At 38.2% G+C, this 27,313-nt stretch overlaps 2 protein-coding genes across 4 annotated transcripts in view; one reads left to right on the top strand and one right to left on the bottom strand.

Moving 5' to 3' along the window:
* Positions 1-229: 229 nt before the first annotated feature.
* Positions 230-11,134, bottom strand: cusr (Copper-only SOD repeat protein). Its single transcript, XM_067498373.1, has 10 exons — positions 10,883-11,134; positions 7,001-9,074; positions 6,032-6,131; positions 4,389-4,466; positions 3,711-3,815; positions 3,178-3,310; positions 2,929-3,043; positions 2,070-2,194; positions 1,040-1,120; positions 230-743 (listed from the first exon to the last, which is right to left on the bottom strand). The coding sequence occupies exons 1-10, from the start codon at positions 10,920-10,922 to the stop codon at positions 664-666; spliced, it is 2,931 nt and encodes a 976-aa protein (XP_067354474.1). The 5' UTR covers positions 10,923-11,134; the 3' UTR covers positions 230-663.
* Positions 11,135-14,777: 3,643 nt separating this feature from the next.
* The window catches only part of add3a (adducin 3 (gamma) a), an 84,598-nt gene continuing 72,062 nt past the window's right edge, over positions 14,778-27,313 (top strand). The window contains exons 1-2 of one of the 3 annotated variants that reach the window (XM_067497754.1): positions 14,797-14,896; positions 23,737-23,846. The gene's annotated coding sequence lies outside the window, so the exon portion shown is untranslated. Of the gene's footprint in view, positions 14,897-23,736; positions 23,847-27,313 lie in introns of all 3 variants that reach the window. The other 2 variants (XM_067497752.1, XM_067497755.1) reach the window with 2 other exon arrangements.

Below are 27,313 nucleotides of genomic sequence, written 5' to 3'. Positions count from 1 at the left end.
TGTTACAACTTTTAAGATAAAATAAAATAAAAAACAGAGACCAAACCAAGAGTCCTGTCAGAGGAGGATGTGACTTTGTCACAACAAAATGTAAGGAATCACACCTGATCATTATTAGAAAACATCAAAAGTAATTATGACGAATAAATTATTTTTAAAGTGATATCTTTCTATTAAAATATATCACAAATTTGTGCATGTGCTGAGATGCTGAGAAGTTTAAAGCAAAATATCACAGTGGTTGTCGGTACAAGGCATACAAACATTATTGTATTCACAAATCTCCTGATATTTACACAAATTGATATTTCATGTATACATACATTTTGTTTATGGTGCACACATAAAGAGATACACCTGGAGATCTAAACATGGGCAGCCTTAACTCCACCCACTTTTTAACACCCAAATGAACACAATTATGAGCAAAAATGTGCTGGAAAAAAAGTTTCTACCAGGGCTATGCTTAAAAGTTAATTCATTATTTTAAAAAGTAAGGTGAAAATGGGCAAGATCAAAGGCAAACAGTTAATATTTGCCTGACAATTAATCATATAGTCAATGTATTCCTTTGGTGTGTTAGATGCCATAAACATATTCACAATTTTACAATATGAAGATTCATGTGTCTCCACTTGTACTTGGAACAGCTCAATGCCTGAACTATAAACAAATTGTAGAGTACAGCAGGCAGGCGGCAGCAACCATCAAACCTCCAGACACCAGCGGCAGACCTCCGCTCCCTGAAGGCATCAAATCAGAAATGTGTCCACGGGTTATTCAAACAAGTAATTAAACATAATCGAGCTTAACAATTTTGGTAACGAATGGCCAATAGTGGTAATTCAGATATTAATTATGAGATCTTGCACATGATGGATACTTGTTGTGGTTCGTCTCCATCTTCATTTTTAAGATCCGATGGTATAAATTAATTCAACTCAAGCCACTAAACAGTGAAAGGGTTTTAAATTTAGTTTCATTTAAATAAATGAACAACTCCCAACATTCCCATTATGCACCTTACTAGGGTACTTACTTGTGCATGAGTCCGACTCTTTGAACAATCCCATCTTCTTACTGGTTTTGACAGACTTCAGGAGCTCTATGCTGACATTCCCTTTAAAATACACACCATGTTGCAATGGTTAATTACACATGCTGTTGACAAAGAATTCTCAACACTTCTCATACTGGATAATTAGTGTAGGTGAGCCTACGGGCAGTTATGGACTTGCTTTTCCAACATTAAGCCTTTTGATGATACACCAAGAAAGCTGCAGTGCATTTCAAATGTCTTCTTTACGAAACAAAAGTTCTTTACTACTACTACTATTTCCTTTACATAGCAAGTAGTGCACTCTTTTCAATTAGTTATCAGGCACTGTTTGTCGGATTTCACTATTGCAAGCACATAAAACTGTATTTTCACCACCCACACATTCAGCTTGTTGTGCATTCTTGTTGTACGCATAAGGCAATAAAGGTTGTCTTCTCAATGGGTTTTGGAATAAGAAACTATTCAGTTTGTGGGAGATTTGTGTTGACATAAATGCTTGAGCTGTGCTATACTGTGTGAAACTTCTGTACAGATACTTCTCTGTTCCACCCTGGGACAGAGAAAGGTACTGAAACTGAAATAGAAAGACTAAACTTCAGCATCAAATTACATAGCAATTTCAGGTTTTCTAAAGATTTTCAAAGACCATAATTGTTCATTGTCCTGCTAAACACAGCTATTTAGGGCACGCTGATTCTAGATAGGACCTGGCGGCCTGAAGTCAACTTGTTGTACTTGTTCTGTATCTATGTCAGACGTAATGAATACTACTCCTGTCTATAATGCAGACATTTTGTAATCTTCTTGGAAACATATTCAACCAAAATATTCAACCAGTGATTTTTGTTTTCATTTCAGGTTCCTTTTTGAGGTTTTACTACCTGTTGCTCCTAAATTTATAGAAAATAACCCCAGGCCTTTCTTTGACAATCACATAATCCCTTTGTCTGCTACTAAGGAAGTAGAGCAGGTTGATCACTGGTCACCCGGTTAATAGGGGGGGTCTTACCAGACACCATGAAGTTGACTTTCTCGCAGGTTCCACCAGCTGTTGAAAGGGGAGAGCTAGGTAGGATGGTGATTCTTGCTGTTTCCATCTGCAGGACATCTGCAACTCTCCTGCGAAAGTCATATCTTGAAAAAGAGGATAATCATAAGTGTTTAAGTCCCTTGATAATATGTAACACTGTATGTAATGTTTTTATCAAACTATGTTCGGTTTGGGGATTGTGATGATTTCTTGTAAACATTTGATAATAAATGTTCATTAATGTGTTTCATCTACAAATATACAATAGAGAAAAGGGGTTTCAATACAGAAAAAAATATATTATAAATTATATTTAATTAAAGAAATTATAAGAAATAATTTTAAAAATTACTGTTTTTCTACTTTATCAAGTCTATGAATCATCTAGGGAGGTAAACCATTCTTCATTCCAGTACTCTCATGCAATGTTAACACTTTTCTGATAGGACTTCGCTTTGATGTTTTCTCCTTGACTTAGATTTTTGCTGCCTTGTACCTCACTTGTAAGTCGATTTGGATAAAAGCGTCTGCTAAATGACTAAATGTAAATTTAAATGTATATGTACTCTCTTCTTATACCTGAAAACGCACTCAAAATGCACTTATGAAGTGAAAAAGGTCACAGAGTATTTACAAATCAGCCACTTTTATAGAAATAGTTTTCAGATGGCCAAGTCCTTCCGTACAACAAAGCCATAAAACAGGGGCACAAGCCCATTAAACAAATAAAGCATGTCCCACTCAAGCAAATGCTGAAAATCTTCCAAGAGATTCATGATCAACTTCTGGTAAAAAGTCAACCTTTAAATCACACAATCGCACTACTTATTGCATTCACCTGCTGAAGTCAGGCACACTGGGAAAGGTCTGCGCTGCTGAAGGGGATTCTGGGAGGATGTCAGCACATGCAATGATGCTGTGTCCCTTCTTCAACACTAGTGATCTGTGGACCACTACACACATGGAAAAAACTTGAACAAGTCACCCTTTTTTATTTTACAGATCAGAAGTCATGAACACTGCTAGGGAAGTTATTTTACCACTACTAAATATCTTTCCACTGGGAAAAAACATGCTAGTGTTCTACCTGTGTGGTCTCCTGAGAGCTGGATGATGCTGTCAGTGTAAAGTTGCCCCTCAGTCAGGCTAACTGGGCCTTGTCTTGCAGATATCTCCCCCACCACACAGCTCAGGGAATTTTCTAAAGAACAGCTGGAGCTCTGAAGGGGGGAAGAGAAAGAAGGAAGTGCACTTCACAGTTAAGGTGAAATTTGCCCCAATAATTGTTGTTGGTTATGCAACATATCTGACCTCTAATGGTAATGCATTGCTAAAAAAGAAATTTCACAAACTACATGATACATACATGGCTCCATTTTCTACTATGCTACTTACAGTAAAGTACCTAAACTGTATGGTAATACATGATTATAATTTATAATGAATTTGATATAGAAACTGTGAAATGCCGTGAAATATCTCAAATAACTAGCAAATTCATGTAGCTTTACGCTACAGGTTTAGCAGCTTCAGTATTAACACTAGTACTAGCATTAATTTCCAAACTAGTCAACTTTCTGTATCAACTTTCAGTAAGAAAAGGAGATTGTGTGCTCTCACCATGGAAGTCATATTAAAAGGATTATACGTGTCTCCCACATTGTTGCACTTGCTGTTGTTGGCACCCGTAGGTTTGTTTGTGATAAACAGGGATGCCTCAGTTGTCTGCAGATAGGGGTAACATAGAACTGTGAGTATGTGTACTTGGTATTTGTTTGTTTCGTAATGATTTCACCAAACTAAACCTCATACACACCCTTTACAATCCCTTCCAAATATTGCTCTAGTTAAACACAAGGCAGTAAGTTGCTGTATTACAATAAATATCTGAGCACTGAAGTCAAACTGCCGTGTATTATCTTTTGTACTTTTGCACATGTCCTGCCCTCATAACATGGGGTTATATAGATTGTCCTGAAAGACAACAAGCAGCAACCTCTTTCATATTGAACACCACTTTTCACTGGATTCAGTTCCATCTCGCAATTAATGGAAGAAAAGTCTAATTTTAAATTGATTGGTCTGGGGTGATAAATTAATCCCACCCCGCAGGAAAGGTGGGATTTTTGACTTTATTATGTAAGTGACTTGAGATGACCTTGTTGTGAATTGGTGCTATATAAATAAAGTTGAATTGAATTGATATGTTCATGCTCTATCACTTCTTGTTTAGTTTTCATGTTATTTATTATTTTTGCTTTATTGAGATAACATTTGGGTATAAAACTCTGTACTCACATTAGGCCCTGCCAATGATTGAAGAGTCACCTCCAGTGTCATGTCATTGCTGCTACCATCAGGAAACATCTGCTGGCGCTAGGTATGGGGGAAATCCAAATGTCCAATATTAGACAGTTAGAAAGGCTAAACACACAGACTACTTCAGCCAGAATCAGAATCTGTATCTCTTCTATTAGTCAAGTATTCAATTAAATTAAAAAAAAGTGTTCCTTGTCCCCTAGGGGCACTTCAAGGCTTCAAGCATTCAAGCATTGGTGTTAGCTTCCCAGAAACAATATGTAAGATAAGGAGGAAGGAAAAAATAAAACACAGCATGCAAAAGGCAACAGGGATCAGGATTGAAGAAAAACTTTAAATATAAGAAATTATTTAAATTAACAGTTATGATAAGGGTGGATACAGGAAGTTTGAGGCTGCATTGCCGGACATTTTGTCTAATTTGTACATTTCGGCCTCCACATGCAGCAATAATTAAACTTACAATAAATAAAATTATACAATTTTAATTGTATTATTACATATTTGCTAAAATCTAAAGACAGTAGGATCCTAGTGTGGATTTTTGTATGTTTACATTCACTGTAACTCTCTGTCTGAATTGCCTGCAAAATAGGCAGATTACAGTTAAGGACCAAAGCTAATGCTCTGACTCCACCACTTTCTCCTTAATAATATACCTTACGTGTAAAATATTACAAGCTCACTACGGGGACTCTGGAGGCCGGCTGACAGAGACAGCTGGGCCTGTAGGTTGCACTAGCCAAAGCAGATGGATGCTAAGTTCAACTAATGATCTCGCCCCTGCTTCCCAGTGCTCCTTGTTGCAAGCCGCAACAGGCATAATGAATTCACTGTCTGTGCACGGCAGCAGAAAAACTCAGTCACGTTTTTGTGGCAGCTTGGCTCCTACTAAGTTAGCAAGAAAGAAAACCTTGAATGTGCTCAATCGACGTAAACCATCTGCTTATGATTCTTATTATTTTTTGCTATCATATGGACTCATCTCATTACTTAGCTTCTGATGATAGGCTGAGTAGGTGATTTTCACTTTGGTTATATGGTCTTTACTAAAAAAAATGTATAACCTTTTCTTGAAATGAGGAAACAAGTTCATACTTTATTGTAAAAAAAAAAAAAATCAAGTTCCAAATAAAGGCTAACTTTGTCATGGAAGGTGATATTTTACATACCTCAGTATTATAATAGTGCCATTTTTATTGCAGATGACAATGTTCTTCTGCCAATAAAAAGGCAACAAGTCTAATTTATAATAAGTCCATCTACAAATACACCCTTTCTTTTAGATGCCTACCACCTGTTCCCAAAGCCACTGAAAAGGCAACGGTTTATTGTTCTTGTTGAGAAGCTTGTGTTTTCTCATTTTCTATGAAATATGTTACGACATTTTACAATGGCAAAATGTTGTAATCTGAGCTTCTGCTATGGAAGTTGCAAAGCTGAGTTAAAATAATTGTGCAGTAATTGTGGAGTTGAGAAATGTATTGAACATGATGTGTGTTGGACCAAATAGACACATCATCAAAAGCACTAATGTAAACTATTTTATGATTTAAATGTTAATGTATGTACAGTTATGAACATTTTGGAAAAGACTATAAAGGCTGTTGCTGGTTTCTTACCATTCGAACTGTCCCAGTGACTGTACCACTGAAAACAGCCTTGGCCTCAGTCCATTGTCCATCCGTATTTCTCTCAGCTGTTATGTCAGCACACTTCATTCTGTAGACATATGCAGGCAAAACATGTCCATAGAAAACATAGAAACAGAAACACAAAGGGCAAAACATGTTCTGATACTGCAGGGTTAACCACGAGGATTTTCTCCTTTACTACATTTTGTTGAGTCATTCTCAATAAATAAAAAGGATTATCTGTGTGTCAGAGCCATAGATGGATTATGAGAACATTAACTTTCTGGGACAACAGGGAAAGAGCCCCCACCATTTTTGGGATTGTTTTCAGTCTCTTTGTAGCAGTTCTGCACTTGTTTTTTTTTCTATTTTTGACATGTGGTTTTGTATTTGTGTTTATGTTTAGTTGTTTGAGATCTTTTTTGTGATTGTTGTGCCTATCTCTTTGGCCATTTTGTGTCTTTTAACTTAGCCTTTTAAACGAAAATATAAACTTTAACTTGGACTCTGGCCTTGGGCCCCATAGTTGGCCTGTTCAGTAACCCATCTATAGTTGTAGCACAAAGAATGAGGAGGAAGTGCTTCGGTGTCTGTGTTATCCTACACCTGTAATTGTTCTCCAAACACTGAGGAACTACTGTCTCAGACAGCTTCTCAGGACAGTGAAACTTAAATGCAAAGCATCTGTGAAAATTGAAACTTCAAAGCTGCTAAAATTTATGCAATGTTATGCAGTTTACTGCAGTTTCTGTTACTTATATAACAAACCTAAAATTACAAACATTTCTCTCTTTATTTTTGCAACAAGTCAATGGCAACAGCAAAGTGCTCAACACTGACCTCTTCTTCTTCAATTACAGGAACCTGTGGTCATCCTTCATATAAAAAAAATGTTCTGCTTCATTTTAACTCTGTCTGTTGGTTTCAATTTCTGTATAAGCACAAATAGGTTCTCACCTTGATCCATTGATATAGTGAACCACCAATGATCTTCCCAATATGCTGTAGGGTCCAGATAAAGGCATATCAGGGTCCATGTATATATCATCAGACTGGTTGAGGCCATTCAGCATCCCGAACTTCCCGCTGATGTCTCCAATCTCATACTGGTCCACTGTGCCAGTTCCTGGTGCTGGGGAGTTTGATACATTCCAAGCTAATGGGTTGAAGTGACCCCTGACGTTTGCATTGGAGCAGGGCTCTGAACTGCCAGGTTTGATGGGCATTATGTGAACATGATAACCTCCAGCTAATGAGTTCAGGTTCATTAGTGATACATTTATAGTTGTTGGACCTTGTGGCACAGCCTGGGAGAACTGCACCTGGCCACTGAGCCTTACAAGACCAAACCATCTATCTAAACTAGCTTTGGGGACCCGCACTATTGTAACATTGGCACAAGCAATCCTTGGCCCTCCTTTCTCTGCTTGATGGATGACCACAGAACGACCGATCAGGCCTGATCCAGGCAGCCAAGAAGTGACATCAGTAAAGAAGTTTTTTGCTTCCACTCCACCCACTCTGGTGCCAAGATTGATGGTGCTGGTTTTCCTGGAGAGGTCTCCCACTTCACAGGATAAGGGACTGGATGGGCCACAGTGGAGGGCATAGCTGCTGTCTACATTGCTGATGTTAAAGGCATTCCAGTGCCCTTCTGTTGTGCTGCAGCGCCTTTCGTCATCATCCATTTCTGAGCTAATGGGGTAAGTGTGAATATGCCAGTTGTGGTTTTTGGTTGGGGTCACTGTGGGATTTCCATATGACAGATCCATGAAAATAGATACATCAGACAGGGGGTTGTTCTTCAACTGAGTGAACCTGATCTCACCAATCACAGGGGTCCGGAAGGTGGCTATGGCTACAACCACTTCACCAGGATAGCTGAGGCTGGCACAAACATACCTGGTGCCATCTGTTTGGTGAATTACAACTGAGCGACCTACGATGCTGTTTTGTCCAAACAGAGGGAGGTTGAAGTCTTGGAACACCTCTTCCAAATAGTTTTTACCTACAAGGGACATGTGCTTGCCGCTGAGGTCACCTATCTCATACCTGTCATGTGTCGAACCAGGTTCTTTCGGGTATGATGGATCATTCGTGTTAATACCAAAAGGGTTCCAGTGGCCACCTACGTTGTCATTCGAGCACAAGCTTGATAGGGGCGATCTGACTGAGGGAACAGGGAATGAATGGACATGGTAGGGACCAACTCTGTTTTGTAAATTAGTGAGGTTCACCCTCACTTCTGTAAAATCAAAAGGGGAAGCTTGATGGAAGCTGAAGTATCCTTTGATCCCTTTCATATTTACAACAGCTCTAACCTGTTTGTCCAGCATTTTATAAATCTTAGCACACTCATATCTTGACCCTGAGCGTAAGAGAAGAAAGCCGCTGTTGATATAATTGGTGAGGTCCAGATTGGACTTTGCAGGTTTTAAAGGTGTTCCAACCTTCACCACACCCAGACTGGTCAAAGCTAAGGCATTTAAGTTTCCAAGGACTATGTCACAGTTTGCAGCCTTACTTGCCGATATGAAAAGAGAGACATTGGTTTGCAAGGCATTGACCTGACCAATTGTTACCAGGTCTGCAAGAAGCCTAGGGTTTGTCTGTCCTGTGTTAAGGCGGATGTACACATTACCAGCGATGGGTCCAGTGAACCTGGCCTGATGAGTCAATAATGTTTGACCTTGACTGACAACTGCGCACACCTTGGTGCTTATACATGTCTGCAACATCAGTGAGAAGTCGTCCAGGTTTGACCTTTTTTCAAAGATATGTGACACATTGACGGTGGATTCTGAGGCAGCTGTGAAGGTGAATACACTATGGCCAATATTTTCTTCAGAACAAGGTTGATCAAAATGCCCATACATGACGGGGAACTCACTGAGGAAAAATTTAAGTGAGCCACAGGATCCAGCACCAGACACTTTGATTGTGGCAGTTTGGGAGGTGGAGTTAAATTGAACCTGCCCTGTGACCCCTCCCATGTTGAAAGGCGCCAAAAACTGGACACAGGAAATGGAATCTGAAACAGATGAGAAGGAAGAACTGATGGTAGTGATGTGGGGTCCTACACCTGGTCTTGCACGACAAATCTGAACAAACATGCAACTAATACTAGTTCCCTGTGCAAATATGTAATTTGTGTTTTTCATTTGCAAATTCCAAAACTCATGGTATGTTAGATAACTAAAATGGGAAAATGCACAGTCCCCTCGTGTTTCAAGACATTAATTCAGTTTGGAGAAATAATTTGTGTCTGGTTTTTGTTTTTTCTTTTGTTTCATTTACATTTATAAATCAAATTTATTTTGCATGAGTGCAGGAGACTTTGAGTTTTCACGTTCTATTGAAAATATTAACAGATGCGTGTGAGATTGTTATTGCCAGACTCTTGTCATCAAACATCCAGGTGAAGTTGTGAATTTTAATGAACTTTCAAGAACATGGACATGACTTTTTAGCCTTCAGCATGCGCTCAACACCTTAGCTATTAAGATATATCCTCTTGTACAGTGACACCCACACAGGTATTATTGTTTACACATGTTGCACACTCTTTGTAAGTAACAGGTGCTGCTTTTTAGGCTATTGCAAAACCATACTTTCCTAATATGTACATACAAACAAAAACATTAGCAAATGATGAGCACGATTAGAAAATTATTAGCAAATGATGTAAACTGCAATCACAGAAGACATGTGAAAAAATGAAAAGCTAATGCAATGAAGCACAAAAGGTGGAAACTGTGTTAAACTGTTTTAAGTTTAATCGGTTCTGTTTTCATGTGAAATTTAGAATTTGTGTAAAAGGCTCAGAAGTTCAAAATGTGCAAAGGATGTTAGTAATCTTTTAAAAAGAGTTTTGAAGATTAAATGTAAAAATATCAATAACAATATAAAAAATGTATTCTAAGTGATCATTTCTGAAGCAAACAACTAATTCAACTGTTTTAACATTGTGGAATGAAACCACAGTAATTTACTTGTGGACAAGTAACAAAGCTCTTTATGCCACTTGGTACAATGGGTGACACATAACTTTCAAATGGTGGAAATACTGTTTAAATTTTGTCATACTCACCTTCTATTTCTATTCTCTGAACAGTGTTACATAAATTCAACATAGACTAAAAGTAGAAATGCTATTTTCACAATCTGACCAAAGTACAGCTTGAAAATGATCCTCATAAATTTGAAGAAGTCCACTGTCATTAAGCATGTTTCAGCCCTTTTTCACAGAAATGCACAATAACTCTGGATACTGGATCAAAGTGTTTCTATGTGCCCCACTTTGTTATATGGTGGGATATTCCATAGATAACTGGAAAAAACAGATGCTAAGATTACACAGTGTATATTGTGCACAGGTTAACAAAAGCAAACACAGAATGTAATTTGTTTGGTTATTGTTGAGATTTAATAATTAGTACTTACTAAGGTAAATTATTTGTATTTATATTGTTATAGGTGTACGTAGTGGGATTCACAGACTGCGCAACAAACTAGTGAATCATCAATGACACTAATATGCTGGTACTGCGCAAACTATAACAACATAAACTAAACAATTTTATGAAAGATAATCAGTTTTAAAAGCCAGCTGTTTTTGGCTACATGATATTGAGTAACTGAAAATCTACAGAGCAAAGAGCAGCTGATGTAACTAAGATACACAGAGCAAAGAAGTTAAACTTGAACACGCTTTTAGCTTTGGGGCATGTGGTTTAAAAAAATTCAAGCATTAACATTACCGTTAGATTGCTTAATACTTAAATCATTGTGCTTACAGTCCATGCATTTCTTTAAACAAGGTCAATCTAAAATACTCACCAAGCAACAAAATCAGAAGGGTGGCTGTCCAAAGGCACATGTTGGCAGATGTGTGCAATACACAGCAAACTAAAGGTTTATTTAGAATTCAGTCTCCTTTGTATCCATGTAAATCCTGACTGATGAGGAAAAAAGGTTACGCAGTTATAGAATAAGAACTTCAACAATTGCAAAATGATGCCGTGTGTCTATCTGTGGTCTGTAAGAATGTGTCATGTGCGACTGGTTTCAGAAGTGTGCTGCCTCCCTTGTGGTTCTGTTTTTTAGCTGCAGTCTGACTGTGTCGGGTTGTGATTGGACAACAGGGACACACTGTCTAATGCATGGAGTTAGGGGAGGGAGGAAGACCATTTAGCAGCCTGGATGAGTGGAGGTGGCCCATCCCTACTGTGGCCATGCTCAGCTAAAAGCAAAATATAGGAAACCAGGAAGGAGTTGTTGAGCACTGTTGACTGTTACAACTGAACCCGTAATCTTTGATGATTTCATTAGATCAGATTACATGTTAATACTAGACCTACCTGTACTAAAGATTACTTAAATCTGGTAAAAATATGAGAATGTCCTACAAAGTTTTCTTTTATAATAGAATGTTTACATACAGCTTCAACTTTCTTATGGTCCCAAATATGACCAAATAAAACTAAATAAACACGCCAATGCCCAGAAACAGGCTTGTATCCTCACAGTTTCAGGTTTTTACCCATTTGAGCTTTTTTCTGATTCTTCCTCTTTTCCCTCACAGAATATGTCCTTAGCTGTGCTTGTGACGGAGTTGAAGGGGGAAAAAAGAAGAGAAAATAGTACCTTGTTCTAAGAATAGCTGCCATGTAGTCTATCATTGTGAGCTGTTATTTCTAGGCCATGCAGCTATTCACGAATTCTGGAGGGCTTGTGATGTGGACCAGGGTCCTTCACTTGAAACAGAAGCTGAAATCAAGACATGACCATGTCTTTGTCCCAGCACGTACACAGACATGCACATAGTAGGCAATGACTGCTAAATGTCGAGGCAATAAGAAACTGAGAGCATTTGTACAGTACGGTAAGAATGTTTTCTCACTGAGGTGAGAGTCCCCCCCAACCAACAGCTTGTTGCATCGTACAGGCCATCCAAGTCAGTTTTTTATGCGTGGGGATGAATGAGGATCTTGTATGGTCCCCTCTAAAGCATATTCACAGACAAAGATATGTTTATATGATATGTGAAATTACATGTCTAACAGTGGACATATTTTCTGTTGAAAGTGAGAATAAGAAAAGTTTAAGGATACTAGTACAAAAAGAAACATCATATTAACAACATTTTAAATACAGATCAATGACATACGGTTAATACACATAGTCAAAATTTACTTTAATGACCGATATCCACTTCACTGATTGCTGCAAACACCTAAAAGACATTGTTAGAGGTGACTGCTTTGTGCTACATAGGTACAGTTTATTCATACAGAATAATTGATAATTATTTGTAATATACAAAATCACTATTTAATCTGGTGGTTTATAAATGCAAAAACACAACAGATGTAAATAGTCTAATCCAAATAATTTTGAAAAATATAGTTCTAAAGAAGAGTTGATCATGCTAGTTTCATACCAGCTCTTTGCAACAAAAGGGATAATTTTTCATTGTTTAATGCCACTACAATATGTAATTTATCAAGCAAGTACAGTTGTCTCCAATATGTCATGACTGAGTATATCTAGTCAAAATTCTGCACTCAAATATTCTCATGCAAATACAGTAAAATGTCTAAAATCACGTCTGTGTGTTGATAGTTTTCACTCATTTTAGAACCGATTAGTGCTTCTTCAGTTTCATCACAAGGAAGTCGAGCAGATAAGTAATGGTGACATAATGTCTTTAACCCTCTTCTCAGCAACAGCAATGATGTTGCTGGGGCATGTTTAATTATTCAAAAAAGGGTCAGAGACCAAGAAGTCCAAATAAACATTGATTATATCTCATAATTAACTCAATTACTAACAATTTTAATCAATGTTTAGTGCAATAGGGTTCTTTACCTCTCACAGATCATATTTCAATGAGGATCATTCACTCATTTTTCATAAAAAATGCATGTTACTTTATAATTTATTCATATTATTTTATTTTTTAATGCACATATGAAAGACCTACATATAAAATGCAATCATTTTACAATACATTAATAAAAATTTTTTTTACATTTTTTTATTTTGATGGAGTGATTTTGATAAATTAAGATACCTCTTCTGTTCAGAGAATCAAGACAAATGAGTCATCAGGATTTGTATTGAAAGCTTTATTTAAGCACTGTTTTTGAACCAAAGATGAACAAAATAGCAAGACAACAAAATGCCTTCCCCAACTCCTCAAAGAAGATGTGTCTCTTGTACAGCTCATTCCACTCAGGAAAGATCTCCATCCAAAGTACGAATGGGTTGTAGCCACAGTCTTTTGCTTGGTGCTGTATGAACCCATGACTTTGTCCAAGATGTTCACCCCTCCGTTGGCATTACTTTAGTCTAGGATCATGGTTTCTGGATCTTTTGTGTGCTGATTTCAGCATTTTAGTGCAATGTGCTCATGAGCACAACATTTTTCCCCGTTTTGGGGCAGTAAGACACTAGGGCTGTGGTGTGTGTGAAGGCAAACACGGAAGACTGACTATTTTCATTTGATATGTTGATTACACTTATAAAGCCAAGCAGAAGAAGTTTCATGGCACAAAATACTTGACTCGCAACATAACAGGAATATATTAAACCATATGATGTATGAGAAGCTTGAAAGAGTTGATATAAACACTAAATCACTGAACTTCCTGCAGAGGTTTTTCAAAATGCTGATCTCATTGTTGATAATAATAACAGAACTATATTTTAGCTGTGATGACTGCTTCAAAATAGTATGAATATTTTCTTTAGATACAAAGATAAGGGCTGACAACAAATAGCTTTAACCGACTGAGGATTTATTGATTCAAAAAGTAATTTCAACCACACAGTTTTAAGAAACTTATTAAGCCCATTGTTACATTTTAGACATGAACCATTAATTATAATAAAATATACTGTATACTGAAAAATTATTAAATGACATAATTATCAACATTCACTGCCCAACTTGATGAATAATCAAAATGTTTATTTTGTTTAATTAGTTTTTTTTAATCGAAAAGCACGGACAGAGGCTGCAATTTTTGTTTTTATCATATGTCCTATATATACATCGGCATCGTTTGCCGACAAAACAAAATAAAATAAAAATAGGATTTATACCTTATGGTGAAGAATCATGATTAATTTTCACTAGCTCAATCTGGGCCACTAGATGGAGGCACTCCAGCGTATATGTTTGATACGTCTATAGACCGGACACTTGACTGAGTCTCAGCTGACTCTGTTTTCGCAAAAATATATCTTATTACCATAACAATACGAGTTAAAAATTGGGTGACATACCATCGACAGTGCAGACAAACAGACACAAACATGATCTATAGCAATAGCACGAGTTGCAGCCTGTTTGTATAGCACTCGTTATCACAGAGGCAAATATTTTAAATAAATATATTGCATGCCATATATTGTGAGTAACATTGAGTCATAATTTGGTTACCCGGTTTAAATCGTCCAACATTTGATTCTACATATTATTAGTTAATTTAAATATTTGAATTTAAGGAAGCTTGTTGTGAAACAAACATAAATAATAAATACTAACAGAAGTCCGCCTTAATCACGTGTGCTCTGTCTTAAGCAATGGATTTGCGAAAAAATGCATCGCCTGTTGAAGCGAGTAGGAATTCACTTCCTGCCATATTGTGAACCATTGCTTCCGCCGGCAGCGCAGATCTACAGAACATGTGTACAGCCTGCAGGGGGCGCTGGGAGTGGCTCGGGCGCATCCTAGTGAGTGGACATCAGTGAAGGTGCTCCGACACGCTGCGCTTGAACGGAACCATTGAATTCAAAACGTGGATCAGAGTCCGAAAAGGTCAACTTATATCCTCCTCACAGCAGGTAAATGATCTATCTGTTTGGGACATATTTAAAATGATGATGAACGTTGTGTGCCTGCCCCGTTTTAATAATTCCACACCATCGCCTGCATTTTAAAAGCTTTAGTGGTGTTTATCGTTATATTCGTGCGGTAGCGTCATAACAAATCTTTGTTTATTTTAGTGCCACTGACTGGGACCAGTGATTATATCTAATTTTCAATTACACTGTTATAAATATGTTCAATGACACTTAGTTCAGCCGCTGGTGACAGTGACCAGTCTTTGGGAGATTCAACCGGCAGCAAACACTGTTTACTTTTATTAGACCGATTCATAGCAACCCCTCCCAGAGTACTGTCGGACTGAAATTACAGCTGCAATTCTGTTTTTCTTTTTTTTTTTCTTATTTTTGCTTAAACGTTTTAAATATATGTTGGAGATTTATTGTCAGAGTGAAAAGAGAGCGCTTTTATATTTTGCATTGCTTTACTAAAGGAGGTCAGCCAAAGCACTAACAAATCCTGTAGGTATGACTATTCAGTCATGGTGGCAAATTGTTGCACTTTACTGTATATTTATACCAGTCGTGCACAAATGGGGAAAAGCTTATTCATGCATCTATACAGCCCTGAAGCATAATATCACACATTTCAATGATATATAAAGTGATAATGCCTGAAGAGAAGAAGTACTTTTCCTACTGTATAATTTATGGGTTTGATGAGAAGTTATGTAAATCATAGAAAATTGTTATATGTTGCTGCTGTTGGAAGTATTCCTTAATACTAAGGAATGAGATACTAAAGTGAGAGATCTTAAGGTGTTAACCATTACGAGATTTTAACCTCAAAAGTACATTATTTGTAAAATTTCTTCATATCATACAAAAGCAGTTCGGAGTGTTTGCTTTCTTTAAGTTTTAAATGAATTTACTTCCTCTCAGGACTTCAGACGTCTGGCAGACAGGCCTTTATCCGTCTCTCTCTTTGCTTCCCCCTCATTTCGCATGTTACCCACGAGCACCTCCACAGCACATCTGGCTCTTGGATATTTCTCAGTCTGCAATGACTTTAAGGACATCAACTCGACACTAAAGCTCGATCATCTGAACTCAAATAGGGTCCAAACAAAAACGTCTCCAACAGACCTGTAGTCTCACACATTTCTTTTTCTTGCTTTTCCTTCTTTTATGTTGTTCTGTTGTACTTTAGAGAACCCTGGAATTGTTCCCTTATCTTATACAGTGTCATAAAACAAGGTGTTTTTCTCTGATGGGCCCTTGTTAAAAATCCTTAAGGTAGATTCTAACATAGGGATATTAAACCCAGAGCCAGAAAATACAAACATACTCCATATTTATTGTCCATCTTTTTCCTCACATTCACTTTGATGTAAACTCTATTTTCTCTTGTTTTGCTTTAAGTGTTTCTTATAGTCTTCGTGAATATTGCAGATGCTTGCGACTCTAGGGAGATGAGAAGGGTTTCAGGCTGCTGTAGTTGGTCCTAGTGAAGAAGAGGAAGCACAGTTTACCCAATGTGAAAACTTAGCAGCAGTTGTATAAAAACTATTCATACCAGTCTCTGTAGTGTAGTACCAAATGTTTGCCAGATCGTTAATGATAATATAAGCTTCAGCACAGAAATTAGAGGTTCAGAGAAACCAACTTCCAAATAATATGACTTTCTGTACAAATGCCAACTCTCTAGCAAACTTGACTTCATTAAAATCACACGCCTAAATGCCTGATACCTATACATACTTCAGATTAGTTGCCCTGGCCTGATGGGCTTGCAACACACCGAGCACTAATGAGAAGCGGGGTTAAAATCTCCAGAAACCGACCCCGACTAGCTCAAAAATAAGTGTGTGACACTAATGGTTAAAATATATAGAGCCACGCAGAGGACTCTAAATAATGTTTGAGGATATCTGAATTTACTGATGTCTTGGGACTGACTGCCTCGTACGTTAAGTGACACTAATAACAGAGTGGCAGTAACTGGATGAGTGAGTGCAGTCTGCAAGGGCTGTTAATGAGGCGTGTCCATAGTAAGACTTGATTGTCTGGGAATGTTTTGGAGAAACAGGAACTGAAGAACGGGGGCTGGCTGTGGTGGCTGTTTTTTGGGGGATATCAAAGCAAAGAAAATATTGGATGAATGTGGTTCCTTTTTGGAGGAGCTCCATTTACAGGTGTGCATGAGATCGTCTGCATTGCTTACATGATGCAGAGACTTATTTCCCGGTGATCACACCTACTGCTAACACAAGCAAAATGTTTTTGTACTTTTTTAAAAACTGCGTGGCACCAATGCGTGTGTGTGTATTTGTGTGTAATATATTAGCAAGTCTGAAGCCATTTAAAAAGCACAAGGCCCAGTGAATTTGAACCTGTCCAGAGGACAGAGATGACTTCATCATTACCTCACCCTGCTCTGCTAGAGGACTTATCAAAAACATGTGGCTCCACTCACTTTGCACATTGCAGATTGATTGAGTCTTGGACCCCAATGTTTTTCCTTTGTTAAAAAATATGTGTGTTTGTGCGTAAGCAGGCTTCATTTTATTTTCTTGGATTTTCTTGTCTCTCTCTGGGTTTTTGCTTCATCTGTCATTCATTTGGCTTGTTTGAGCTTGTAGCTCTGGGTTTGGTCAGACAGAGCTTAGGCCTGCTGAGTTGGACAGGGTTATACTCCCAGCCTTAATGTCTGAGCTTGTGTGTATGTGACTGTTACACCCAGTGAAACCTGAAGAAAATGTAACTGGGATAATATTTTCTTTCTATTCTATTGTGTTACACAACCATATAACCAACCATACAGTGGCTTAAAGGGATGGTTACAGATTTTGGAAAATATGCTTGTTTGTTTCCCTGTTGACTGTTAGATGGGAAGTGATACACTTATGAGTCTGTACAGTAAAAATGAAGATGCAGCCATGATTTAGATTTTATTCCCTTCGTAAATACACTGTCAAATTCAATAACTATGATAACTATTATATTTTTTGTTAACTTTAATCAGTTATCAAGAATGTGCACTTCTTGCTAGTTTCCATCAAGTTAGATGTAATTGCAAGGCGATGCTATCTTCAAACAGTAAAACAGTACAAGTGATGCAATGGCATTCCTACATTAGTGGGAGGCAGCAATTTTCCAAAAGGTGCCAAGATAAACTTGTAGGCAAGTATTAACAGGGGCAAAGCATCATGGCGCAATTCATAAACCCAGTGCAGTTGACCATTTGCCCTTTTTCTGCTGATGGAGAACCCTCTGACAGCATTTGCTAAGGTCAAAGGGAGCATTCCAATAACTCCAGCTAATTCAAAGACATTCAAAGTTACAGGAAGTGTCACATTAGTTGTCTCCACTTAAATAAGAGTGTTATTTAAAAAGTATGTTCTCTATTATTGTACAGTGCTTTTTCGTGTGTGTGTTTTTGTGTAAACTAAAGTGTAAGTGTACTACACTTAATAGGTGTTTGGTTAGTGTTTTTTAGATTAAGCTTCACAAAAGTTGAAACTGACACAAAAAGGGGGACAAATCTACTCACACCCATGAGCATGATTGGATGGGAATTAGTACATTCTTAGGCCCTGTGTCAACAGGCCTGCATTCAGTAATTTCCTGAGCAATAGGCACCAATTTCATGCTATGGTTGCTTTTTACTTGTTGTGTGTTTGTTTTATTAGAAAGCTGTTCTGTTTGGGTTGGTGCTGATGCTTATGTGATGTAGGCCGTCTTGTAAAGTGCCATTGAGCTTCATTAATGCTGTGCACCTTCAGCGTGCTCCGATTCCGAGTCAAGTTGAACTGTCTCATTGTTGCAGGCTATTGTGCATCCTCAGTAAGCATGCTGTTGGATGCAAGGCATGTGTGGGCCAAGTGTTTAGACTCCAATGTTGTTTAGTTGCCAGAGACAGAGGTCCCAGCGGGGTGGGGTTAAAATAACCTTATTATACACTTGTGGGTGGACGAATTACTGAAAACATCCGGTCTGCCGTAGAGTACAGCTGACTTCTGTCCAGCAGTATGTACATCCACATGAGCATCCGTATGACGCCACTTTGGATTTATTTGCATGTGTTTGCATTTGTGTTATTATGCGCATGTGTGTCTAGTTTGCATTAGGTTCATAATATGTTTCTGTTTACACAGGCCTTTCTTTGTTTGTGTGTGAGGGGGCAGTTTCCTGGCAGTGATTCAGCCTGAGCCAGCAGTAGGTCTTCCCATGCAGTGAAGAGACTTTAGCACAGATATTAGAGTGGCGTAACCATGACAGCGGGGTCAAGCTCTGACCATGGAAGAAGGAGAGGTGCCAAGTTTTTTGGCCAAATGAGCTTTTGAGGCAGACATCGGCTCTTTTGATCCCTGCGGTCATCACCTTAATAAAGTGTCTCTCTGAGGGTCAAGTATTTGTTTTTGTTTTTTTGAAAGTTTGGATGGCGCTATTTAATCACTTTAAGTGTTCCGGAATGAGACTGAATACTGTATGCTATACTACTGCAATCCATTATTACCCATGTACTGAGTTATGAACTTGAGCTGAAAATCAAGCATTCTGTCATGTCATAAAATACAATGGTCTGGTGAAGATTATGTAATTAAACCAAACTATTAATTCTTTCCTTGAGAGGTTATATCCATGAGGTCTTGAATCCTTATTCAGTCATTATTTATAATTGTTGATTTGGCTTTTGATTAGCAAATGCTGCTATTGTGAGCAGAGAATGGCACTGACTTGGATTGTGTTTTGCCTGGGCTATTTGCCAGTCACAAGTGTGAGTACGCAGCCACTGTTTGAGGAGGAAGGAGGGGCCGCTACCCCATCACTGTGTCCCGAGGGTCTGCATTAATATGGAGATTAGTTTAGACATCTTCCAGGTCACCTAATCTACTCAATTAACCCACTGTCATTTGGCATATTAACTGGAAAAATACTGGCCTGTACACGCAGCCATTGGGGCTTATATTCATTAGCTAAAGGGAAATCTTTCCTCACAGTGTGTTCATATAAGGATCATTCATAGCTGAGGCTGAGTTTGTGTGTGTGTGTGTCTCTGGCCATGTGAGGAGCTTCTATGGATGCCTTCATTACGAGTGTTGATCCCATTGCTGTTTAGAGATTGGGAAAGAATGCACTGTCGCTATTTCTGAGTGTGTGCATCTAAATTTACTGTACTGCTCTCTCTGCTCTGCTCCTCTCTACTTCTCTCTGCTCTGCTCTGACTGCACCACTTAATTTCTCATCATTGCTGACAAAGATGTATAACTCTGTACCTGGCCTCCTGGGCAACATCCATTGTGTGTTTTTAAAAATGGCATACTTTATTGCTTGTCTGACCAAAACATCTGCATTAACCACGTCATCTGAAACTGTTTTTGCTGGCACACCCATGCCTTGGTTCCTGTTTGTAGACACACAGCGCACACACACCGTGGTATTGTCACACACCCAATGACAAATCAGACTTGGCAGCACTGAGCTTCGCTGGCTGCTGAATCCCAGTCCTAGTGTGTGTTTGCACTGTGTTATGTTTGTCTTTAACTGGGTCAGCTTGTGCACTGAAGGATGATTCTCGTTGACGATGCTGCTGAACTGAAATGCTGTGTCAGCACTGCAGAGTGTGGCTTTAATGTTTTGTTTTGGCAGCTGTTTGTTGTCCTTAGTCATGGTTTGTAGAGGACTTAGTGAGCTTTATTTGGACATGTGGTGTAGTAGGACGTGACATGAAAATGAATGTCATCTTACAAAAAGGTGCTCATGGGTACACGGCAGACAGTCAGAGTGGTTATTGGTGTTTGGGTTTTAATGCCACCTGACATACCACACAGTCATTAGTGCTTCTCAGAGAGCTCTTGTCCTTTAGTTTTGTCTTATGTGAGTCTGTTTTTTAGCAAATTACCAGAACTGTCCATAGTGATATAGTGTATTTAAAAGAACACTTCAATGCTAAAAGGTGGCAATGGTTGTGGTGCACTGTGAGCTATATGCGTGGTGTCATTTAATCTCCAGCATCGTCATGGTATTAATTTACTTTTCATTAATTTCTTTCTCCAGCGGAATCATAAATACTCGTGTATGTGCATGTGGTTGCTGAGTTACTTAATGTGACCTCAAATTTGCATACCAGTCTAAAAATGCAGGAAGTGATCCATCCAAGAATGAGTGTGTGTGTGTGTGTGTGTGTGTGTATGTTATTAGGGCTGGAACTAAAAATTATGCTCACTTTCTCGTAGTTTCTTGTTTCATTATTTAAAATTTCCCACAGCCCCAGGTGACGATGTCAGATGTCTTTTAAAACGCCAAAATCTTATTTTACTGTTATGTTTATGTTATGTTTTGCAGTATGTTACAATGGTTTTTAAATGTAAATTCCAAAACAAAAGCTCCTAAGGAATTCTTTGTTGCTGTCCTATGGCTGTAGTGATTAGAAGTGTACTTTGGAGATCTCAGTATCCTGTTACATCACTGTTGATTGTGTTCAGAAGTGAAACTAATTCTAACTTTACACAAAGGAGAGTGAAACTGAACTATTAATCCATCCATTATCTGTCACCGCTCATCCTATATGGGTCACGGGGTGGCTGGAGCCAATCCCAGCTGTCATCGGGCGAGTGGCGTGGTACACCCTGGGCAAATTGCCAATCTATCACAGGGCAACAGAGAGACATACACAGGCAGACAACGATTCACATTCACACCTACTGGCAATTTTAGACTCACCAATTAACCTAACATGCATGTTTTTGGACTGTGGGAGGAAACCGAAGTACGCGGAGGAAACTCACGCAAGCACGGGGAGAACACCACACAGATAGACCATGGCCAGCCAGTGCTCGAACCCACTACCTTCTACTAAAGAAATTAACCGTTGCAAGAAGTTACTCGTAAAACATTAGCTGTGTTTTATCATTGGGTTCCTGTCAAATTCAGATTTGTGATTTCTGACCAAAACGCTGTAGTAGCATGAACACAGACCATTTTGTGTCTGGGTTTGTAAAACATTACAAAGACAACATGTTGTAGCTCATAAATGTTGACCTTACTTGCTGGCTGAGAAGTAGCTGCAGGTTTCCTAACAGTATGAGTCTCAGGCTCCTGGAGAGTACAACCATTAAAATGAAAGTCTATTAATACACTAAATGAACAGACCTTGGGAGACTTGCCGTTAAGGGCGGCCTTCAGTCATTAACTTTCTTCTCACACACAGTTCTTGTGAGCATATAAAATGACACCCTAAGAGGTACATCTTGCTATACATTGTATTAATTTTATCCTTTTTGTTGTGTTGTATTGAATCCTCTGTTTTTAACATCAGAGCCAGTTAATGTGTCCTCTGTGGTTTGAAGTGATATGTCACAGCTGTGATCTCATCTCAGACTTGTATTCAGGTCAATGTTTGTGCAAGACAGATCTCTACTGTATGTACACGAACAGTGTGTCTTTACACTGAGCTGTTAGTGACTGTAATTTTTTAATTTGAATTAAGTATTTCTCCAGAATTTATTTTCAAAAGGATGCACGTACAGCATTCAGAGTACAACATCACTGATGCTCCATTGAATGCAAGGTAATGACTTTTTACAAACAGCACACACGTTTATGTATCTGTGTGTATAGTGATGCAGGACAGGTACACCATCTGTGTCAACTCCCACCGGCTGTCACTCATCTCAAACTGTCCTCTTTTTAGCACCTCAGTAGTCTTTGAGGAAACATGTTGAGAATGAGCTAAGATAAACAATCTGATTCTTAGATACAGTAGCAGATTGTGTTTGGCCTGTCACACCCAGTGTTCTTTGTCTGTTACCAGCTTCTGTTACTTAAGGAGCAATGTTGCATTACATCCTGTGCATTCAGATGGCCACACATTAGAGATCCACCCTAAAATGATTAAGGGCTGTGAGGGGAAAAAAACAATACAATGCATTTGGTAGGCTAAAAATGGTCTGACAAACTCATTTAGGGGAAACATCAACTGTACCATATGGATAAACGGACACGGTCATGTGCAAAAGTTAGTACCACCACATTTTGAAGATGCAGAAAGGGTAAAACAGAAACATTGTCCTCATTAACATAATATTGACGTAATACTTTTTTATTTTTCATTGTTGAACTATACCTTTTCCTTATACAAACCTTGACCATTTTTATTACTTCTGATGATGAAGGAAGATTTGTACTACCTGAATCTGCAATGTTATTATATTGGGTTTAGGGTTAAGTTAGCATCCGCTTACATTGAAACTGCACGTAGGGGGATGCAAACCTTTACTGATTATGCTCTTTCAAAATAAAGGGGGTACTAACTTTTGCACATGACTGTACAAAGATCTGAAGTACTGCAGTAAAATTAATAGACAACACTAACATATTCATCAACTGGTATATCATGGTTAATCCATTAATCTGGAACGCTTAAGGTAGGTAATTATATTTGCCATGTCATCAGTTATAAAAGCAGAAGTGAGTTTACAGACATGGGTTAATGCATTGAAACCATTATTTACCATTATTTAAATTGACACTAAATACATATGTAACAATAAAAATTACTGATTTGTTTTACAGCAATAATGTGTTATTGGGCGAAGACAGAAAATCATTTGAAACCACATGAATACCCTTTTTTAAAAAAATGATTATCAATCTTTTTATACTGTAAGGATTTAATAACAGGGACTCATGACAAATACACTTTCTTCCTTATTACTTCTTCCCCACCAGCGGCTGCCCACACACACATACAACTTGCAGAGTTTCCACTGAGGATGTATCTGGTCGAAGTCAGGGTGAGATATTCTATCAGATGTGTGTGCTGACCTGTCACATCTCTTGTGGTCTTATTGCAGGATGGGAAGTATGTGAAGAGGCTGTATTTCCTTTACCCTAGCAAAGGAAATTACTGGAAAGGACCCATCTTTTGTTGTGTTCTTCCAGGACAGTCACTGATACGCTTTGAGTAAGTTAGACAAACACAGAATTCAGCACAGGGTCATGTGATATCCCTACATAACTGGTTTCTGTGCCCTATATGGGCTGATGACACAATTTGGTGTTCAAGAACAATTGTTTACAGCTCGAATAAGTATTAAGATCATACATCTTGTGGGTAAATGGAGTATGCTGGTGAATCCTGAAGATGATGTCATGGGTTTTAGCCAAACTGATGTTCAGAAAAATCTATTTCATGGCCTCTGGCATGTGACAATAAGTGGAAAAGATGGCAAATAGGTGTGTGTGTGTTTGTGTGAGTTCCTGGCAAGTCCAAAGTATTCCCATAACACATTAAACATATTACACAAAAAGGACTTCATCAAGTCATGGAATGATGGTAGTTGACTAAAATTGAAGTACAAAGTTGTATCAGTTCTGCTATGGACCTGTGGGACCCCTGGCTGGTCTAAAGGAATATAAATGAAAGTTATATCCATTATTATGAATCAGCATGAAGACCATATTGCTTCGCCCTAGACTGGATACCATTGGTCCATGATTAAAGAAACATTACTTTAACTAAAACTAACATTGGACTTATTTGGTTGTGTGTATTGATCATAAGCTAATAAAGTTTCTTTACTTGTGGTAACTGCTTAGAAAGTTACTACTATAAATAAACCTTGCTTTTATTAATGTGATTGTTTTTTTCCTTTTTTCAAAAAATGAAACAGGAACTCAGTTTTATCTTTATCTGATGCCTCTTATTTTAGTGGCTTTATATGATTATTAAAGATTTTGCAATTGACTGAATCTGTATCAGCTTCAGAGGCACCGCTTGAGCTTCACCGCTGACCTCTTCTGAAGATGAGCGTTTTCCTGCTGAGATTACTGTGTATCACATTTTCATGTAGTTTTGATTGAAAAAACGAATAAAAAAAAAAAACAGAGTGTCTAATGGGACTTTATCCCAGCTGTTACTCTGCCTTAAATCATCCTTCAGTGAGGCTTTCTTCCTGTTAATACAGCTGCCTGGGTGATCTCTTCAGAAAATCTTTGTGGATAATGGCCGACTGCCAGGACTAAACACAGATCAACCAGAGAGAAAGAGCAGTAGAGGATTGTGTCATCTCAGCAGACAATACACGACAATTAACACGTTACCCATTGCCGCTAAATGCTTGTCTGAATGAATGAATGGGATATGATCAATAGAAACTGTAACATGTTTCCTTTATCGGACAATTGCTTTTCAGTCTGCACTTACGGTTTCACATTAAGCAGCGCTATTGTTCAGACCTGCTCAATAATGAAAAATGTTTCGCTGCTGCAGCGGTCTAACCACAGTTCAGTACTAATCCAGTGTTTCTTTACAGACTATCATGTAATTGGTCTGGGATAGACAAGTTCCTGCTGGGTTGGGGTCTGTGTTGGTCTCAATTTGTGGCATTTGAGCATGTGTGTGTCTCTGTTTAAGCTTGTCTTCCTATGTCTACTTTTATCACCAATGTTATACACACCTCCTTTACTTCAGGTATTGTCACATCCTCTTTGAAAACTGGAATTAGTACTCCTATTCTTAACAAAACCTGGTTCAGACCCTTCCAATTTTTACCTTTTCTCTCAAAACGTCTCAGTCCTTGGTCCTTCAGTCGCTCTGCCCCCCCACCTCTGGAATTCCATCCCATCACACCTTCAATCCATAGACTCTTTCCCCCTGTTCAAATCCCATCTTAAAACTCAACTTTTCCGTCTTGCCTATTCCACCTAAAATCTATAATCAAAACATTCTTCTTTTTCAACTGTTTATTTTATGTTGGTTTTTCTTATACGCTACTATCGATAATCTGTTTGTTGCTTTATCTTATGTATGTAAGTTGACCTTGAGTGTTGAGAAAGGCGCCTATAAATAAAACGTATTACTGTTATTATTAATATTATTATTGCAGTTACATATCCTAACTTTTCAGTATGTTTTATGTAAATATGTCACAAGTTGCCAGGCTGTGTGTGAAAATACTGTAAAAGCTGTTTTAGAGTCGAGCTTATCTGTATGTCTGCTACGCTTGAAATGGCTTTGTGTATGTTTATGGGTGTGGTTCCCCTTGTACACTGTGATGTAGTATGAAGCGAACGCTGCCGCTAAACAAAGTGCAGTCCAACCCGTTGTACAGCTCCCATCCTCTGTATTCAGAGTTCCAAAGGATAAAGTGGGATATAGGAAATGACGAGGCAGTCAAGCAATCACAGAAGGGATGTGCAAATGTAAATTTTATGTACGGTACCTCAGAAATTTTAAATGTTTTTATGCAATTTATAATTTCTATAGTTACAGACATCACATAATGTTGTCTGTAACATGACTGAATTCTGTGGGAATATCTGATGCTATGGAAAGTGAAAGGAACTCCAACCACTACTGTAGTCAAAGGCACTCTAAATGCATTTTCAGCGATGGGTAATTCATTGGAAATGGAAATAGTGACTCAACTAATGAGGCAAAGTGTTACTGAATGTATAGTAGCATAATGTTGAGTACCCACACACATACACACATACACCTAAAAAACAGTGTCAAAAGGAGCCACAAAAGCAGCACAGATAGAGTCGCACTCGTCTAAAACCTGCTGCTACCAGGGGGAAATTCTGCTCTTTTACTAAAATGCTTCAAATAAGGCATCCAGTTCAATTTTGAAATTTTTAAAGTCTCAACTCAAGAACAGTTGGGACTAAATGCAGGGCAAATCAAATGTTTTGAATGTCTTACGTACTTGCATTAGAAATTGAAGTTCCACAAAATGCACGTTCCACTTTAGTTCTTGCCCATTTGAACAAATTTTACATTTAAAATACCAAAAGCAAAGTATTTTGGAATTAAAATAAGCATATCCATCTCCTGTGTCCCACGTTAGCCTTATTAACCCATCATGATGAGAAGCTGTTGTGTCCATGTGTAATTCATTTTGATAAGTGTGTTGTTTTTTTATGCGAACAGCATTTTAGAAAATGTTGTCTTTTGTTTCCTGCTGAATGAGCACAATCCTGCCAGTTTGTCCTGTCTGCCATTTGTTCTGGGATTGATGATCATATAAACATATTTGAACACATTTATTTTTGCTTTAGCCTAAACTTCTTCTGTATCCTGATCTCTTTCTCTCATCATTTCACTGATAAAATTTCAGTCAGACAAAGTTAGACAAACCAGCTCATCAGCAAATGACAAGTCACCTGTCATCTCCTTCGTACATTTGAACTAACTGAGTTTCCAGCACACTCACCATTAGAGAAGGGTTGACCAGGCTGGACTCTGCAGCTCTCATGCCACCTCTCTAAACCCATCTGACAGAATCAGATTAATGAGATGATGGCATTGTTGTGTAACTGTGGCAAAAAAAGACAGCAAGCACAGTCTACTATCATTTTGACCCTCTTTTTCTTCTGTTATTTTAAAATAGGAGTACCTCTTCAAACTTAGGAAGCACCTCAAGCCAC

Source organism: Channa argus, chromosome 3 (genome assembly GCF_033026475.1).
Source record: "Channa argus isolate prfri chromosome 3, Channa argus male v1.0, whole genome shotgun sequence".
NCBI lineage: Eukaryota > Metazoa > Chordata > Actinopteri > Anabantiformes > Channidae > Channa > Channa argus.
This window is presented reverse-complemented; position numbering and strand designations above follow the sequence as displayed.

Coding starts and splice junctions, on each gene's coding strand:
- cusr (XM_067498373.1), bottom strand. CDS start 10,922: ATGTGCCTTTGGACAGCCACCCTTCTGATTTTGTTGCTTG. Junction 3,816..4,388: donor AATCATTGGCAGGGCCTAAT/GTGAGTACAGAG, acceptor CCCTATCTGCAG/ACAACTGAGGCATCCCTGTT. Junction 3,044..3,177: donor GCTCTCAGGAGACCACACAG/GTAGAACACTAG, acceptor CCATGTGTGTAG/TGGTCCACAGATCACTAGTG.